Below are 19,394 nucleotides of genomic sequence, written 5' to 3' on the forward strand. Positions count from 1 at the left end.
ACTGATACACAAGCTTGATGTTACAAATCTTAAGCAATATGATATGGGCGCCACTTAGACAACCAGACCTGTCTGCTTTGCTGCCAATAACATGGTGTAGAAGTGCAAGGAAATCTCAATATGTTATGATCAATCTCAATTATTATGCAAAAAACTACATTAAGGCATTGGCTGGAAATGATATGATCAACAATTATCATGCAAAAAAAATAGTTAAAAAACTACAAAAATAGTGTTTTGGAGAGGGGGGGTTTCAGAGGGAGGCGGCAGCTCTGCAGTCAGTTCTGTCACTCCAGGTTTGCTGCTTAGTGTTTTGGAGACAGGAGGTTAGCATCAGGAGCGGAGGCTGCAGGAGGGAGTGTGGAGCTGGAGCACAGAGATACAGCCAGTGATGTATAAAGTATTTGAAAACCATACTTGAGTAAAAGTACAGATATCTTACCTGAAAGTTACTTCGGTAAAAGTAAAAGTCACCCGTAAGAAATGACTTGAGTAAAAGTCTTAAAGTAGCTCATATTAAATGTACTTACATTTCAAAATGATCTGGTGTTGAAATGTACTTAAGTATCAAAAGTAAAAGTACTTAACTTAAACATGCTGAGTGCTCTTTATGGTAGGCCTTTACAGACACAAGAAGCCCAAAAATATTTTCACCAGGATTTATTTCAACTGACTGAGAAATTAAAACAAAAATATACATTTAAGGCATATTTGTAAACATTTCGAACTCCAGATGCTGAGGCTCAAATAGTATTGAACCAATGCATCTGATCTTTTAGGGACAACAAAGAAGCAACACAACAGAATAAACAAGGGCCTCTTGTGTCTTCCTAAGATCACTAATAGTCCACAGTATAACACAAAAAATGTTTACTGTAAATATCAATAAAGATGGACTTTTCACTTTCTAATCAGTAGCAGGAATGATACACAATGCACCTTATGATAACTCAGCAAAAGGAAACAATGTCTAGGCACACAAAGTAGGATAGTTTATCTTTTGTTAACAACCTGCACAGTGCTAATACAGAGAAGAACAGGCCTTATTTCCAACCTAATAATAAAGACTGAACTGAACCGAGCTCCTGCATGAGCACCTGGATAATTCTAAAGGGAATAAATGGATGGGGAATGTGCTCGCTTTGATAAGTCCCTGCCCTTTGTACACACATCGCTCCTCCCCATTGGATGGTTTAGTGAGGTCCTCAGATCGTCCCCTCCAGAGTCGGTCACGGCCATGGCGGAGCACCGAGAAGACGATCAAACTTGACTATCTAAAGGAAATAAAACTCGTAACAAGTATTCCTCCGGACGCTGAGGGCTCTGATGTCTGTCCCGCCCAACGGCAAACACGCCGCCAGGCCTGCACATCTCGCGCGGGAGGGGGACATGAATGAGTGAGAGACGTGCGCAGCGCATAAAAGCGCACGTTGTGCCAACTACCACAGCTCAAATAAGGAGCCAGTTATGAGAATATAAGAAGTACAAAGTACAGAGATTTGTCTTCAAATGCAGCCAGTAAAAGTGAAAAGTCGTCAGGAAAATAAATACTCAAATAAAGTACATATGTGAAAAGTCTTCTTAAGTACAATAACAAAGTATTTGTACTTCGTTACTTCCCACCACTGGGTACAGCTTCACTTCAGAAGAACTGATGGACACAAAAAAAACATAGTGTTAAATTACGAGGTGGTTCCCTATGATTGTTCTTAGGCTCAGGAGGGCTGCACCGTGGCCGCTCGAAGTGAGAGTCCTGAGGCTCAGAAGGGTGGTCAGGAGTCAAGCACGGGACCTCCTCAGGCGGGTGGTCCGAAGACCGGTCAGGCACCGCAAGGACCTCTGAAGCCGGAACATAGGGGCCGTCAGCCAGGAGCCTCCGACGCCTGAAGAGGAGAGACGCCAGCCGGAAGCCTCTGGTGCGGGGCAGGGACTGGAGCAGGTACCGCGGGGACCTCTGACGTGGAACACATGGGACGTCAGGTTGGAACCTCCGGCGTGGAGCAGGGACTGGAGCCGATGCCGCTGTGAGGACTACTGACGTCGGAGAACGAGAGACATCAACTTGGACCCTCCGGCGCGGAGCAGGGACTGGGTCTGGCTTGGGCCCAGTCGGGGCTGGAGGCGGCTGGTGCCAGTGAGCATGCTTCTGGAGAGAGAGGCTTCTGCTGTGGATGCCCCCTCTCCAACATCCACCACCCACACAAGAAGCCTTTTGATGCTGCAGGGTCCTCCACAAGCCAAATGGCCACCCATGTACCAATCAGCGGATGAGGCTGGTGGCTGGTTCCTCTGAGCAGGCTGTATAGCTGAGGGTTTTCTGCATCTGCCCTCCATAGCAGACACACTTTGCAAGCGCCGGGATCCACCCAGAGCCAGACGGCTTCCTGCATCCAGGTCTGTGGCTGGGGCTGGCGGGTTGTGGAGTCTCTTTAGCCGGTCCTGCACAACCACTAGGTTTGGGACAAAATGACTAACCCAAGGGTGCTCCTTCAGCCAAGCCTCAACCACTGAGATTTCCTCCAGGGTCTCTGACTTGCTCTGGGGTCCCGGAAAATGCAGCTCATCAACCAAAAATTCTAAATGAAAAACTTGATCCTGAAACAAACTAATCTCTGCTGAGTTCATATCTTGGTCGGATTGTACTGTCACGGTTTGTGGAAGGTAGATGGACCCCGGAGCAGAGATGTTTAACAAAAAGTGTATTTAATACAAAAAGAGTCTTAAACTAAACAAAAGCGAAAGGAGGCTTACACGAGAGGCTCAGGAGATCAGGACAGGGCAGGAACGCAGAAAAGAACAGCACCATGCAATATCCTTCACCAGACGAAATGAAAGCCCTAGGACATAGCCTGAAGTTGTCATACTCACAATTCTAGTCAGAATGTGAGTCTGATACCGCTCCATTGGGCTGTGATTATGGGGCGTGTTTCAACCGAACCAGGAAATAAAATTCCTCTTCGCTCAATTGGATAGACCTACAACCAATCAGAGCAACGTAGTATGTTACGTATGTAAAGCGAAGCATAGTAATGCGACACAAACGTTAAAATACAATAAAAAAAACAAATCACCACGAGACAAGTCTGATGCGTTGACGTGACATAGCGACTCCCATTCCACGCTACCTGCAGCAAAGTAAATGGGACCAGCTTCCTTACCTCGTTCCGCTGGCGAGGGGTGTTAAACTATAGTTTTTGAGAAATGCCGCACAGCCCGCGTCCAGTCATAGTTCCTGCTCCTATCCTTGTGCCGGGGCTGTACGGCAGGTGTCTTATTGCACTAGTCCGCAAGCGAGGGATCTGGTGCGTCTATTAACAAGGTCCACTCCTTAAACTGCAGGTATTTATGCGAGGGGAGTCTCTACGTGTAAAACAAAATAAGCCCAACACAAAATAACAGAATAAAACAGTATGCATAAAGTAGCGACTCCAGACCGAACTTCCCGACCTCAAATGTTGTGGGCGGGGCTAAGTTTGTCTGGCATCCAGGCTACCTAGGACAGGTACGTCAAAGTAAAAATGTGAAATATGGCCAAAATGGCGGGCTTCCTCAATGCTCCTTGAGGCTTTTTTGTATGAATATTCACGATACACCCGTGTTCTGATTTTGGTGAAGATTGGTCGTTGGGAAACCTAGGGGCTGCGTTCCCGGTGGCGCTATTGAGCCATTTTGCCACGCCCATTTCCAAATACTCCAGATTACGTAAATAAAATAATAATAGTGATGATGGTTTCACTCAGTGCAGATGAAGAGTCTGAACTTCATCAAACATCTTAATGCAACAACACAGAGTTTGACTAAAGTCTCAATAAACTGTAGATTAATGACACAGTCTCTCCTCAGGCGACATGTGATCTGATCTGTGAGGGTTTCAATTCACTGTAAAGATATTTTTCATGGAAGTGAAATAAATTCATGAAAACACATGTGACCGTCTCTTGTTCTTCATCATAAACTAAGAAATATAACGAGATAACGAGGAAACATCATTTTCATCTGAAAGTTTGTTTATTCAAAGAGAACACATGCATCTTTTAAGTTTCTTCTTATAAAGTTGCAAAAGAAAAGTAAGTGGAAATTTAAACAAAAACATTATCTATGTCTAATACAGGTATTTAGCACTTCCGCTGTTGGAATCCAAACTCAAAATGGCGGCCTGTTTCAGAACCCAACCGCAGAAAAAAATTCCACCCGTAAACATGTCGTCCTGCTCACGCACACGTAGTTCTACTACACCATGTCCCCCTGGGGTCTCCCCTCATAAATTATCTTCAGACTCCTGCTCCGCCTCCCACAGCCAGGTGAAGAAGGCCGTGACGGACTTAAGGGCCACGCCTTCCGCGCTTTCTTCACTTTCTGCCTGTGCTGCGATTGGTGGGGGACGAATAAACAAAGAGTCAGGAAGGATGTCATTTTAAAGGAGAAGCTCTGAATATAAAGCTTTTGAACCATTTTGGAACCTACTACAAATGATCATCACTGCCCTTAAAATCACACAGGGTTGTCAACTCATACCTTCACAGAGTTTTCCTTGCGTCAGAGTCTGTGTTTTGTGGAGGAGCGTTGGAGGGTTGAGGTGAAGGGCTGGACTGCAGCCCTGAGAAGCGGTTGAGGCCCGCAGAGATGAAACGTTATCAGAGAGATAAGTGAAAAATAACAATTGTGGATGATCAGAGTCAAGGTCCAGTCATTAAGAGGAAGATGCTTCACCTGACTCCGTATACAGGATATGCTGTAAGTTACTTTTTATATCAGGGTTTCATCAAGTTCAATTTAAAAACCTTTTTTAGAACATAATGAAGGAAATTCTCGTTAAAAGGAAAGACTATCAGACTCCCAGATTTCTAACAGGCTTAATATCTGAGATGAATCAGTGACAACTACAGCTAAACAGAGCAGAAAAGCCAAAACATTGTGAAGTGTGTGACACCCTTCAATCGTTAAGTGTTGAACTCCAAACAGTTACAAGACTCCTGATCAGCAGGTCATGTAGTGTGAACTGCACAGTGATCCGACAGCTTTAACAGTCATGTGGTGTGACCTCACCTGAGTCACTGGCCTTGGCTCCTTTACTGCTAGCCTTCACCAATATGACTTGAGCCTGGGGGCCAAGCTGGATCTTCTCGTCCATTTGAGGCTGCAGAAAGAGAAGCGATTATGATCACTCGTCAGATTTCCAGCAATAAAAACTACAGATGACAATAGTAGAAAATCTGAAAGGAAAAGTCTAAAGGTTTAGACTGAAATCTACAGTTGGTTTTCCACTCTTCCGTGTTCTCAAAATGTCCAGCAGAGGGAGAACTAAGCTTCTTTCCAAAGCACTGTCTGAATTCTGCAATGCCCAATGTTAAGCAAGGACAAGTCCCAACCACATTACTGCATCCATACCATACCTTGTATTTTGTAAACATGAGTTGACCCATCGGCTTAGTGAACAAGTGTGCTCCCTGTTCTACACTGAAACATGTCAGAGTGCATCCAGCAGGCAGAGATCCCACAAAGTCTGTTTTCCTTCTATTCTGCAGTACCTCATGGATCCTTTGTGCCACCTTTGCACTGCCGGACATGTAAACTACAGTGATGCAGATCAGATGGGAGCAAGGAAAGTTTTTACAAACAGCCCGGTTGTTACAATTCCAAGGATTAATCATAAACAGTTATGGGATCCAATCCTGACCCTATGTATATTTTTCCGGCTAGAGAACAGGAACTACAGACGAGGAAGTCAGAGATGGAGTTTTCAAAACAGCCTCCAGATTCAGCAGAGACCATCGGGCACAAAAAAATTAGCCACACAACTTTTCACGTTGTCTGTGATCAATTTCTACTCAGAGGTCACTGCTGATTTCACAAAATATACTATATTCAATTTCTATTGTTTAGATACATTTTTACAATATTAAACTCATTACACAAATCATTATGTATATTGTTGAATTTATTTACTCTGAGATGAGGGCGTGAAATTGCCGGGGTGAGGAAGAAGCATGAATGAATCAACACAAATGCCCCTGTTATGAGTGTTTTATCAGTAATATGTAGAAAATCTAAGAAACTTGTTTACCAATATCTGTATAAATCATAAAATATTATATGTTTCTGATTATACAGCAGAATCTTAACAAGTCATGACTCTGCATTAGGTTCCAGCTTTAATTCAAATAAACATTTCAAATCTTCAAAAGTAAATAGCAGCTTATTTCTTTTCAGCGGTCCTGCTGTTCTTTTTCACGGGCACGGTGTTGCCCGGCTACTCTCTCTCTACGCCCTGCTCTCTCTGCTCACTTGGATCTGTGGAGACACACCCACACAAACAAACAGAGAAATACAGGTTTAAGATTAGTTCACAGGAAATACAGTGGAGTCAAACGGCGGTGAAAGTGGCAGACAGAGTGACATCTCTGACTGTTTCTGTGGCATGCTGCGTTACAAGATAAAATATTATAGCTCAGCTAGCAGATGGGAGGGAGGGAGGGGGCTTCCTGTCTGCTGTTGGGAACAATATCATCTCTACAGGCTACAGGGACAGGAGGTCTACAGACTGGGTCCCTGAGTCACAATAGCTGTGTCGATGGGATTCTAAGCCTTAAAGAGAATTTAGACTGCAGGCCTGACCTGGCTGTCTCTTGGTGTCTTTGGAGAGGAGTTGCTGCTGTACTTTTCTTGGCTCCTCCTTTGGACACCCAGTTGTGCTGAAGAAAAAAAATGTACAGAACCACAATGACTTCAAAACTGAATCATTTTGTAGTGTTAAACAGATTTCTTTGCTCTTTATCTTTGACAGATCAGAGAATTTAGGAGCATGTGTGGGTTTGATCACACTGTGCTAGATACATTTTGGCATAAACAGAGGAATCAGTTAATCACAGAGGAATATTCCCTGACACACAGATGAATTGATTAAAGATCAATAGTTATCATGTCTTCCTCAGGTTTCTTCTATTTTTACTGTTCATTGTTTCTATGGAATGTTCTTACATTTCTTTGCCATGATGTATGTATTTATCTTTATCAGTCCTTCTAAAAAGCGTTAGATCTCGTTAATAACAGCAGTGTAGATATTCGTTAAATAGAATATGACCAGAATATATAGTATCATGTTGAAATAAATCTCTGTGGTAAAATCCATCTTACTTTGAAGAATTTGACTGTTGGACTCTTTACAATTGTGCAAATGAAAGAAAAATCGCGAAGACCCACTCACCAATCTCAGGTCTACAATATCCTGTAGCATGAGCCGTATACGATTGCACGTCTTCCTCTCTCTGGCGATTTTTTTAATCTGGAAAAAATACCGATCTATCCGAGGCTGGTGAGACACAGAGGGAGAGAAACAGTTCATTTGAGACTTGAAGTTCATGTTCAGCATGTCTCCATTCAATCTACCAGACAGCAGGTTGCAGATATTATTATTCTACAGAGTTGACCAATTGTCCAGTTTATCACTTGGAACAGTCCTGACCGCCTGAATTGAAACCGGAACATTTAATCAACAGCAGCATGAAAACGGTAATAGCCAGAAACAAACAGAGGCAATTCACTGTAAACGTTCACCATTAAAGCTCCGTGCTGAGGAAACTACCACGTTATAAATATTCCCATTTCCACATAAGCTACTTGTAAGCAGTTGCTGTGGGATTGAATAACAATGGAACTTTTCTGTTTTATGTCTTGGAAACTGTTTCCTTGTAAATCAGAATCACCTCTTAAATCACTTATTTGACACGTGCAGAAGAATACATCTCGGTGGGATGAAAGCAGAGACATGAACTGATCTTCTGCTGCACTAATGTCAAAAACAATGCTATCAAAAAGTTAAAAAAACATCTTCATCCCAGCAAACAACGCATTTCTCTTAATATTAAATTTTGGAAAGGTAAACCAGGCGCATATTATCCTGTAGATTATATTCGAAGCTTTCAATCTGTAGCCCTTCAGACCTTTCTAACACCGTAATAAAATAAAATTAAGATTTATGTCAAATGAACTACCACCAGCTCACCTTTGCCTCCTCTGACTCAAAGTCCTTTCCGATGGTGGTGAGCAGGCTGCACAGACACTCTAAAGACACGTTGTCTTGGTTCTGCAGCAGCTTGACCACGCAGTCATGCATGACGGGTGCCTTTATCTTCTTGAGATTGAACAGTTCGCCGATGAACTTGACGAAGCCAATTGAACGCCGCCGGATAATATCCTTGAACTCCTGTAGCTCTAACAGGAGTCGGTGACGATCCTTCTAATGGGACCAAGAAAACAAACCTCTTGAACAGAGTTGAAACAGAAACTAAAAGACGTTTCGGTAAAGATCCAGTGTCACACTTACTCGTGCAGCAGAGTCCAGCTTCTTCTGCTTCGTCCTTATTACCACATCATCATCCTCGTTGTCTTTCTGAAACTCCTGCTGACAACGACTTAGCAGCAGCTTGATAAAGCTCACTGTGCTATTGGGTTCATCAGGGATGGGCACTTTGAGCTGCACATGAACAGTAAGTGGAATGAATTCAGTAGAGAACATGAACATTAAAATAAAATTAGTAATGAACTAACCCTTAAAAAACTGGAGTTTTCTGCGGGTTTAACATTTGTTTTTATATATCGACAAATTAACATTTTCGTATCTGGATTATTTCGACTTGAATGACTGATATATATTTAAGGTTATTTTATCAAATGATGGCAGACAGAACATGTAATAGTTTCTCTAGAACTCTTGTTAATAGAGTCTATAATAAAGGATATGCACGTTTCATGAATTGTGTTTTAAAGGATTATTTTTGACTGTTTTTCAAACTTCTTAATAAATAGTGTGTGTCGTCTGGTGTAGACTCTAGAGGCATCAAAACAATAAAACCTCATCATCACACTCTACTGAATTGTGTTGCTTTTCACAGCATTATTCTGCATCAAGGCCGAGCTGAATATGAACCAATCGATCCATTTACTGCATCTGGTGAATGCGGTAATTTACGAAATAGCTATTATTATGTACCGCTCTGAATCCAATTCAGACAATTACATTACAAACACAAGACTCTATCGTTCCAAAGTCGACACACTTCTCTGATCAAATAGGCAACCTGCTTACCTCGGCGAGGCAGCTACACATGTTCCCGTAGGCCACCGATAAGACGGGCTCGTCGATGGCTTTCTCAAACACGAGGTCCACGACTCCTTTGAGCCGCTCCTCCGTGTCGATGGTCACGTCCGTCACCAGCTTCATCAGCTGGTTGAACTTATAAGGCGTCCGCTTGTCCAGGATACTGCGGACCTTCTTGAACAGGTCCTGATGGGAATAGGTCATAACAGGTACTTAAACTCTGAGGTCATCAAGCACAAAGACCAATCACTCGCTCCACATGAAAAACTAGTCCTATTGTAAAGTTACTAGTAATACGGAAATTAAATACTCACAAATGATTTTCCTATATTTACAGATTTAAACAACATTTTTTGGGGAATTTCCAATACTTCCGTCACGTAGACTAACATTAATTATCAGTAAAGTTTTTAAATGTAATTTCTATAGGTGCTCACTGCTTTGTGGATTAACGTTTGTGTATATTTGGTCGTACCTGTGTTCCTTTTGACTTTGGTTCCGCTTGGATTTCCCTATTCCTGCCTGGTGTCAGGGCATTCTCTGATGTCTTCGGCTTAACAACTTGATCCACAGACAGGCTCACGATGATCTCCCCTGGTTGTGGTCGCTGCGCCCAACGGTTTATAACCTTTACCAGGAAGAAAGGGAAAAAAAGTATTATACCATGACTCAATATCTTTTAAATTAGCCAAAATAACGGATTTTCAATTCCAGTGTTTAAGTTTGTGTGAGTTTCATAAATAAGGCAACATAAATATCATTTAGGTTACCCTCTCTTACACTGCCATACTGACAATCTTGGGCGTGAGGGAGAAGCATGAATGAATCGACACAAATGCCCCTGTTATGAGTCTTTTATCAGTAATAAGTAGAAAAAGTAAGAAACTTATTTACCAATATCTGTATGAATCATAAAATATTATATTTTTCTGATTATACATCAGAATCTTAACAAGTCCTGACTCTGCTTTAGGGTCCAGCTTTTTTTCAAATTCACATTTCAACTTTCTCAGATCAAACTATCATTAAAAAAAATTTCAGCTCAAGTAATTTAAATGTTTGAAGTCTGTAGCCAATTTTCCAGATTTTATCCGGAGGTCACGTCTGACAACGATTTAAGTTTCCATGGAACACCACCAGTTACCACATGGTAATTGTTTGTCATTGTTTTTGTGATTCCAATGTAGAAATATGACCAAATCAACTATATGGGACAGAAAGTAAATAACAGCTTCACGTCTCCTGTATGAATGGTAAGATCTGTGTCGATGCCTCGGACAGCTCGTCTCACCTCAGAGAATGTTGGTTTCTTGTTGGGGACGGTGGTCCTGCTGTCCTTCTTCTTTGGGACAGTGTCGCCCGGCTCCTCTCTCTGTACGCCCTGCTCTCTCTGCTCACTTGGATCTGTGGAGACACACCCACACAAAAAAACAAAAACACAAACAAACAGGGAAATACAGGTTTAAGATTAGTTCACAGGAAATACAGTGGAGTCAAACAGCTGTGATAGTGGCAGCCAGAGTGACATCTCTGACTGTTTCTGTGGCATGCTGCGTTACAAGATGAAATATTATAGCTCAGCTAGCAGATGGGAGGGAGTGAGGGGGCTTCCTGTCTGCTGTTAGGAACAATATCATCTCTGCAGGCTACAGCGACAGGAGGTCTACAGACTGGCTTCCTGAGTCACTATAGCTGTGTTGATGTGATTCTAAGCCTTAAATAGGATTTAGACTGCAGGCCTGACCTGGCTGTCTCTTGGTCTCTTTGGAGAGGAGATGCTGCTGCACTTTTCTAGGCTCCTCCTGATCTTCAATCTTTGCCACCTTGTGGCTGGGATCAATGGTTTTTTGACCCTGGTCGGGTCCTGTGGACACCCAGTTGTGCTGAAGAAAAAAAATGTACAGAACCACAATGACTTCAAACCTGAATCAGACAGATTCTGTAGTGTTAAACAGATTTCTTTGCTCTTTATCTTTGACAGATCAGAGAAATTAGGAGCATGTGTGGGTTTGATCACACTGTGCTAGATACATTTTGGCATTAACAGAGGAATCAGTCAATCACAGAGGAATATTCCCTGACACACTGATGAATTCACAATAGTTATCACGTCTTCCTCAGGTTTCTTCTATTTTTTCCTGTTCATTGTTTCTATGGAATTTTCTTATATTTCTTTGCCATGATCTATGTATCTATCTTTATCAGTCCTTCTAAAAAGCGTTTGATCTCGTTAACAACAGCAGTGTAGATATTCGTTAAATAGAATATGACCAGAATATATAGTATTTTGTTCAAATAAATCTCTGTGGTAAAATCCATCTTATTTTGAAGAATTTGACTGTTTGACTCTTTACAATTGTGCAAATGACAGAAAAATTGTGAAGACCCACTCACCAATCTCAGGTCTACAATATCCTGCAGCATCAACCGGATATGAGATGAAATCTTCCCCTCTGTGAGGATTTTTCCAATCTTGTAAAAATATTGATCCATCTGAGGCTGGTGAGACACAGAGGGAGAGAGACGGTTAATTTGAGACTTGAAGTTCATGTTCAGCATGTCTCCATTCAATCTATCAGACAGCAGGTTGCAGATATTATTATTCTACAGAGTGGACCAATTGTCCAGTTTATCACTTGGAACAGTGATAAACTGGAAAATTAGCTGCTGTGAGATTGAATAACACCGAAACTTTTCTCTTTTATGTCTTGGAAACTGTCTCCTTGTAAATCAGACACATATTATCCCGTAGATTATATTCAAAGCTTTCAATCTGTAGCCCTTCAGTCCTTTCTAAGACCGTAATAAAATAAATGTAAGATTTATGTCAAATCAACTACCACAAGCTCACCTTGGCCTCGTCTATGTCAAGGACCTTGCTTATGGTGGTGAGCAGGCTGCATAGACACTCGAAAGACTCGTCATCGTTGTTGTTCAGCAGCTTGACCACGCAGTCATGCATGATGGTTACCGTTTCCATCTTGAGCTTAAAATAGTTCGCAGATGAACTTGAAGTTGCCAATGGAGAAGTGGGTCACAATCCTTCTAATGGGACCAAGGAAACACACCTCTTGATTATTATTGGTAAGTTTTACCAATAACCAGGGAATAATTCGTGGATCAGGGCTTCAAATCAAATACTTTAGGCCCCTTGTGGAGCCTTTTCTGTATGCAGGTACCATCAAACTGATATGATGGTGGAAGTAGAGAGCAGGGGGGGAAATTTAGTTGTGTAAATTACCTGATGACGCTTCTGTCGCAGCTGGGTAGCAATCTGGCGGGTTGTGAGGAGATGTTCATTAAGGTGGTGGAGAAGGAGTGATGACATCATAAAGATCAGAGGAACAACATGAAACATAATAGGACATATACCATCACTCAAGAGGAAAAATCTGCCTTTAAACTTAAAATAAAAAAATAATTTGTCATTTCTTCATATATGACCCAGCCCTTGGACTTTAGTTGACAAAGTTAAAAATAAAGTTTGCATTAGTACAGGGAGCTAGGCAATAAACAATATCAATAATTATCGTAATATAATTCTCATCAATAAAAGAATAACTAAAGTCAGTCCCCTATATCTTTGTCTTCTGACACTGGGAAAATATGCGGTTACACGGTGAAAGAGGCGGATCCAGGGAGTTGTTTTTGTCACTGTTTTCTGACATTGTGAGATAAGAATTTTTTAAGTTTTACCAATAACCATGGAATAATTCGTGGATCAGGGCTTCAAATCAGAGACTTTAGGCCCCTTGTGGAGCCTTTTTTGCATGCAGGTACCATCAAACTGATATGATGGTGGAAGAAGAGAGCAGGGGGGGGAAATATAGTTGGGTAAATTACCTGATGATGCTTATGTCGCTTCTGGGTAGCAATCTGGTGGGTTGTGAGGAGATGTTCAGTAAGGTAGTGGAGAAGGAGTGATGACATCATAAAGATCAGAGGAACAACATGACACATTATAGGACATATACCATCACTCAGGAGCAAAAATCTGCCTTTAAACTTAATATAAAAAAAGAATGTGTCATTTCTTCATATATGACCCAGCCCTTGGACTTTAGTTGACAAAGTTAAAAATAAAGTTTGCAAATAGTACAGGGAGCTAGGCAATAAAACAATATCAATAATTATCGTAATATTATTCTCATCAATAAAAGAATAACAAAAGTCAGTCCCCTATATCTTTGTCTTCTGACACTGGGAAAATATGCGGTTACACGGTGAAAGAGGCGGATCCAGGGAGTTGTTTTTGTCACTGTTTTCTGACATTGTGAGATAAGAATTTTTTAAGTTTTACCAATAACCATGGAATAATTCGTGGATCAGGGCTTCAAATCAGAGACTTTAGGCCCCTTGTGGAGCCTTTTTTGCATGCAGGTACCATCAAACTGATATGATGGTGGAAGAAGAGAGCAGGGGGGGGGAATATAGTTGGGTAAATTACCTGATGATGCTTCTGTCGCTTCTGGGTAGCAATCTGGTGGGTTGTGAGGAGATGTTCAGTAAGGTAGTGGAGAAGGAGTGATGACATCATAAAGATCATAGGAACAACATGACACATTATAGGACATATACCATCACTCAAGAGGAAAAATCTGCCTTTAAACTTAAAATAAAAAAAGAATGTGTCATTTCTTCATATATGACCCAGCCCTTGGACTTTAGTTGACAAAGTTAAAAATAAAGTTTGCAAATAGTACAGGGAGCTAGGCAATAAAACAATATCAATAATTATCGTAATATTATTCTCATCAATAAAAGAATAACTAAAGTCAGTCCCCTATATCTTTGTCTTCTGACACTGGGAAAAGATGCGGTTACACGGTGAAAGAGGTGGATCCAGGGAGTTGTTTTTGTCACTGTCTTCTGACATTGTGAGATAAGAATTTTTTAAGTTTTACCAATAACCAGGGAATAATTTGTGGATCAGGGCTTCAAATCAGAGACTTTAGGCCCCTTGTGGAGCCTTTTTTGCATGCAGATACCATCAAACTGATATGATGGTGGAAGAAGAGAGCAGTGGGGGGGGGATATAGTTGGGTATATTACCTGATGATGCTTCTGTCAGGGTAGCTGGGTAGCAATCTGGTGGGTTGTGAGGAGATGTTCAGTAAGGTAGTGGAGAAGGAGTGATGACATCATAAAGATCATAGGAACAACATGACACATTATAGGACATATACCATCACTCAAGAGCAAAAATCTGCCTGTAAACCATTGATACACAACATGGGTCAAAAGTGACCCGATGGAGTTTTAAATGTAAATATCTTTGCAATAAATTTATTTCATCATTCAGAATTCCAGGAATTCCTCAACTAACTGGTTTTTGATCATCAGAAACTCTTATTTTTCATTTGTCCTTTTTTACTTTTTTAATAAAAATCATTTTTATATCACTACCCTTCTAAAGCACAACATGGGTCAAAAATTAACCTTATTCATTACACATGTTATTTCATGAATGGCTGTGCTTCTTTGCAATATCTTTTTAAATCTATTAATTTTATTTTTTAATATTACTTAAGTATTCATTTAAATATCTTGTTTTTTATTACCACAAATCTTTATATTCATTTTCTCGGTCTTAATTTTTGAACTAAAATAGTTTTTGTATTACTACATCAAGTTAACACACATGGGTAAAAAATGTTCCATGTATGCAAGTGTGAATTTGTCAATCAATCAATCAATCAATTTTTTTTTTGTATAGCCTCCAGCACCACAATCAGCCCACATGGCACAGAATCCGCCATACTGGATCCACCACCGCAAGCCCGGATGCGCGATCCAAAAACCGCAATCCATGGTGCGGCCACAGAGGCCCTGGATCTGCGGGTGATAAAGCAAAGGGATTCCGGGGAAGGGGACTAGGGATGGAGAAGAGGAAGCAGAAGCTGGCAAAAGAAGCTCTGTGTGTCATGTGTCATAAAATAGAACAAGTTAAGTTCTGTCGCAATAATTAGCTCGAACTATAAGCTTTATCAAAAAGGAAGGTTTTGAGCATTCTCTTAAATGAACAGATGGTGTCTGCCTCCCGAACTATAAGCGGTACATTATTCCACAGCAGAGGGGCTTGATGGCTAAAAGCTCTGGCTCCTGCTCTACTCTTAGAGACTTTAGGGACGACAAGTAGGCCTGAATTCTAAACTTACAATAAAAAACGAATGTGTCATTTCTTGATATATGACCCAGCCCTTGGAGTTGAGTTGACAAAGTTAAAGCCAAAGTTTGCAAATAGTACAGGGAGCTAGGCAATAAAACGATATCAGTCATTATCTTAATATAATTCTCATCAATAACTGAATAACTAAAGTCAGTCCCTTATATCTTTGACTTCTGACTTCACAGTAAAACTTTGGCATATGGCCTAAATGGCCACTAAATGGAAAATGGCGGGTTCCCTTTTTGCGTTTTTCACAATATCCCTTGAGACATTTTTTTATGACTGGTCACAATACACCTGTGTTCCGATTTTGGTGAAGATCGATCAAGGGGAAACCTAAGGGCTGGTTCCAGGGGGCGCTGTTGAGACATTTTGCCACACCCATTTCAAATTACTCCTAAATACGTACACTTTCACCACTTTCTAATTTGCTGCAAAGTTTGGTAAGAAGTTCAGCATGTTAAAGCCCTCAAAAAGCCAATTCAGTTTCGTCACGATAATAATAATAATAAGAAGAAGAATCCTTGAAACTTCAGTAGAGACTCTCACCATTCAGTGCTCGGGCCCTAACTAACAGCTTGCAAGCAGTTGTCAGTTACATGGAATTGTAGCTTTTGAATTAAGACTTGTAATAAAAATTGAAAAGGATTGTTTGGATACCTTTTAACTGTTGTTAATTGTTACGACAGAAAAAGTTGGCACACAAATCAGTTGCACTTACTGTAGTAAAATTTGAAATATAACTAGAAATAAATAAAATAAGCAAAATACATTGACTAGAGTAGCTTTCTTGTTTTGATGTCACAGACCAAAAAATGTCACATTTGAGCTGGAAAGAGTAAAACCAGACACACAGTAAATGACACAAACTCAGACTTAACGGCTTGCATTGCCACCAGCAAGACTTCCTTTAATAGTGATGGTCACAGTGAGGAGGGTGACATAGCCACCTTCACTTTGAGAAAATAAGCATGGTGGAACAAAGATGAAATTAAATAAAGCACTTGTTTTCAACCAAGAGCAACCACAAAAAATACTTTTTTTTTTTCTCCCCCAGGTAGGAAACATGACAGCACAACATGGTCAAACGGTTCAGGGGTAACCGTTCCCCCAACACAACACATTCACTGAATCTTTCCTGGTGGACGTTTGGGAAATCAACTGAACATGATGGGAGATATCAAAGTGGTGCCTCTCAATTAAAGGTCTGGAACAAATAAATGAACGAGTGAATAACACAATCGGTCCGACTGACCATCTGCTGCGTCATCAAGATTGGCCCAGCGCCATGTAAACCCAACACCACCCCGATAAGTCCCTATGACAACAAAACAAAATGACAGCACTCTTCTGCAAACCTTATGCTAGCTACATCGATCAAAGTATGGATGTAAACCGAACATCAACACTTGGCACTTAAGAACGGAATAGAAACAAACAATATAATATCTTAATGTACATTTTTGTAAACAGCTAAATGCCGAGACTAGGGCATGATAATAGACAATCGGTTTGGCTGGTGTCTGGCATACCAATACTGTGTCACTGTGAAATGTCATGCACCTTGTCCAAAGTAAGGTCTTCCCTTTTAAGTTTTGCGAAGATAAATGAGCTCAAAGCGATAGAACGTCTCGGAGGTGACGCTTCAACTTTTGAATACTGAATTGAAATTTTGGGATTGTGAGAAATCAGGCGATTCACAGCCATAGAGAAAAAGGGACGATTTTGAAGTCTGATGCTTTTAGATCCCAGGTATGTGGTTTCTGCGTCTGAAAAAGAGAAACTGAAAGGCACTGTAAGATCTGCAAATAATGGTAACGACTGGTTACCTTGACATCATTAAATCCAGTGGACAATATGGCGTAACGGGTTCTAATTTGGTCCAGAGGGAGAGGAAAGGTTTCGGCAGCAAACAGGTGAACGCTTGTGGCAGTGCCAGGTTCGAATCGAACAGCATTTTAATTTAATTTTCAGACAAAACGGAATCTGCTTCATCCACTTAATAATAATCCTGGAGAATCTACTAAATTCCAGCATTAAGGGCCAAAATTGTACTAGAATATCTGAAGAATATAGCAAACGTGTACCTGCTCAATATCACTATCTTCTAGGAAATGTACATCGGTGTAAGTGAACTGAAACGTTACAAAACAAACAATCACTGATTTGATAAGATGGCAATATCAAAACATGAATAGTTTTACATTCATGTATCTCACACCTGGCTTTACTTTACACATCTAAACACGTCTTCTGTCTTTATGTAAACAATCATGGAGGCCAATTGTTGTTTTCAAATAAAAAGGTCTGGGAGTGAGTTCACTATAGAAGTGAGTATGGCTGTGGGGGGGATTCATACTGTACAGCAAAAGAAGACTGACATGACGTGATGCATGATGGCTCTTAAGTAAAAGTTTGGCCAACAAATTGCATGTTCCTTCCTCCCCCTTTAAACAGATAACGCCGTCTAATGGCTAAATCCCAAGACTCAATAGTAAAAACAAAAATAATCTGATTGTACACAAACCCCTAAAAATAATAGTTCTCACAATAGAATCAAAATCTAACCCAAGTACACATGTATAGAGGGGCTGTGTGTAATGTGTTTGTCTGTGTGTGTGTGAATGTGTGTGTTTGTGAGGGGCTGGTAAACTGAAAAACAAAAAGCCAGAACTGAGAACGTCACTGAAATAAAGAAAGAGAAAAAGTTCTGTCTGACACAAAGTGTGGACGTCAGAGTCACTTTTTGAGGGGCTGGTAGACTGAGGCGTTGGGGTCCAGGGAGGAGGGACTATTGTCCATGAACTTGGAAGAGTAGTGCTGGTTGACGGGGCTGAGGTTGCTGCTGTCCGACGAGTAAGACAGGCTCGGCATCACCGCCATCACCTCGGCTATCTTCTGCTTCAGCTCTGCGATCTCCTGCCCCCTCTGGTGGTTCTGGCCTGGAGGACATGGAGGATGAAGAGACGTTAATCACACAGAGTACAGAGGGGGGGGAGAACTCAAATAGTATTTTAGCTCATGAAGATTTTTGAAACCAGAAATGCCCAAATTTGGAGGAGTGGCGGGTGGAGCCTGAACTTATTGCATGTCTATATTTTGCCAAATTTGATGCTGCACTTCCTTGGGCCCTTAAAAATACATACATGCCAAGTGTAAAGCCAATAACTTGAAGAATTCCAGAGACGTGCAATCCACATACGGACAGACAGTGATTTGTGGAATTAGTACAACAAAAATATATTTTTCAATGATGTGACTGACCAAGTAAGTGCACATTTACAAACATAAACTATTATGTTAATGAAAAATAGTCAGGCTTACCTGACACTTGCCCTCCAGGTCCCTAATCTGCTCCTCCTTAAGTTTCATGTCCAAGCTGAGCTTCTTATACTCCGTCTCTAGCTCTCTGATGCGAACGCGAAGAGAGTCATTAGACTCCACTCTGTGGAATAAAGGAGAAAAATAGCAATAACATTGTGAATAGGCAAAACGTTAAGTCAGAAAATAGCGGGAACATATTATATGGTACACTTGTACCTAAATGCTGTATGCAACACTTTATATAACAATTGTTATATAAAAAAACAACAACTAAGCAATCCCTACTGAAGAAAGTACACTTATTGCTCAGCCAGTGATGAGAAGTCGTAGGAACCATGAAGCTATCACACACCCCCTGCAGCTTCAGGCAACATTATTTTACATTTTAATTGAGTTATGCACAAATGAGTTTACATTAGTTTCATCTGCCAGAGGGGACAAAGACTAATCTCTTGAAATATGTACTGATGCTCGGCTTTCCTTGGTTCAGAGGTTAACATATCATCTAATTGAATTAGTACCTAGTGGCAGTAGCTAATGCTACAGCTCTGGCCGCCGTGGCCTCCTCCATCTTCTTCCTCTTCCTCTCCTCGCCAACAGAGAAGAGCGGGAGCGTAAGTGCCAAGCTAAGCATGGAGTGCACACGCAGCTGTACGACAAAAGGACGGCGGCCTCTGGTGGACCTATCTGATAAGCCTGTTTATCATAACCAACTTTGAGGTCTTGTTTCTGTACGTGCTTCACTACATCTGCGACAGCTTCAAGCTGCCCAGGAAGGTCCAGTGTGATGTCAGTCCCTGTCCG

The 19,394-nt window shown here is 41.1% G+C and overlaps 1 protein-coding gene and 2 long non-coding RNA genes across 3 annotated transcripts; all 3 read right to left on the reverse strand.

Moving 5' to 3' along the window:
• Positions 1-4,078: 4,078 nt before the first annotated feature.
• On the reverse strand, positions 4,079-5,418 carry LOC133972788 (uncharacterized). The gene is made up of 3 exons (XR_009924479.1): positions 5,047-5,418; positions 4,516-4,597; positions 4,079-4,365 (listed from the first exon to the last, which is right to left on the reverse strand). It is a non-coding gene; the product is annotated as an uncharacterized LOC133972788 (long non-coding RNA).
• A 6-nt stretch (positions 5,419-5,424) lies between these two features.
• LOC133972787 (uncharacterized) lies at positions 5,425-7,293 on the reverse strand. The gene is made up of 3 exons (XR_009924478.1): positions 7,205-7,293; positions 6,616-6,692; positions 5,425-6,291 (listed from the first exon to the last, which is right to left on the reverse strand). It is a non-coding gene; the product is annotated as an uncharacterized LOC133972787 (long non-coding RNA).
• A 694-nt stretch (positions 7,294-7,987) lies between these two features.
• On the reverse strand, positions 7,988-10,634 carry LOC133972750 (eukaryotic translation initiation factor 4 gamma 3-like). The gene is made up of 5 exons (XM_062410326.1): positions 10,389-10,634; positions 9,573-9,725; positions 9,086-9,283; positions 8,324-8,473; positions 7,988-8,236 (listed from the first exon to the last, which is right to left on the reverse strand). Exons 3-5 carry the CDS (start codon positions 9,218-9,220, stop codon positions 7,988-7,990), a joined length of 534 nt encoding a protein of 177 aa, XP_062266310.1. The 5' UTR covers positions 9,221-9,283; positions 9,573-9,725; positions 10,389-10,634.
• Between the last annotated feature and the right edge of the window lie 8,760 nt (positions 10,635-19,394).

Source organism: Platichthys flesus, chromosome 17 (genome assembly GCF_949316205.1).
Source record: "Platichthys flesus chromosome 17, fPlaFle2.1, whole genome shotgun sequence".
In the NCBI taxonomy this organism is placed as follows: Eukaryota; Metazoa; Chordata; class Actinopteri; order Pleuronectiformes; family Pleuronectidae; genus Platichthys; species Platichthys flesus.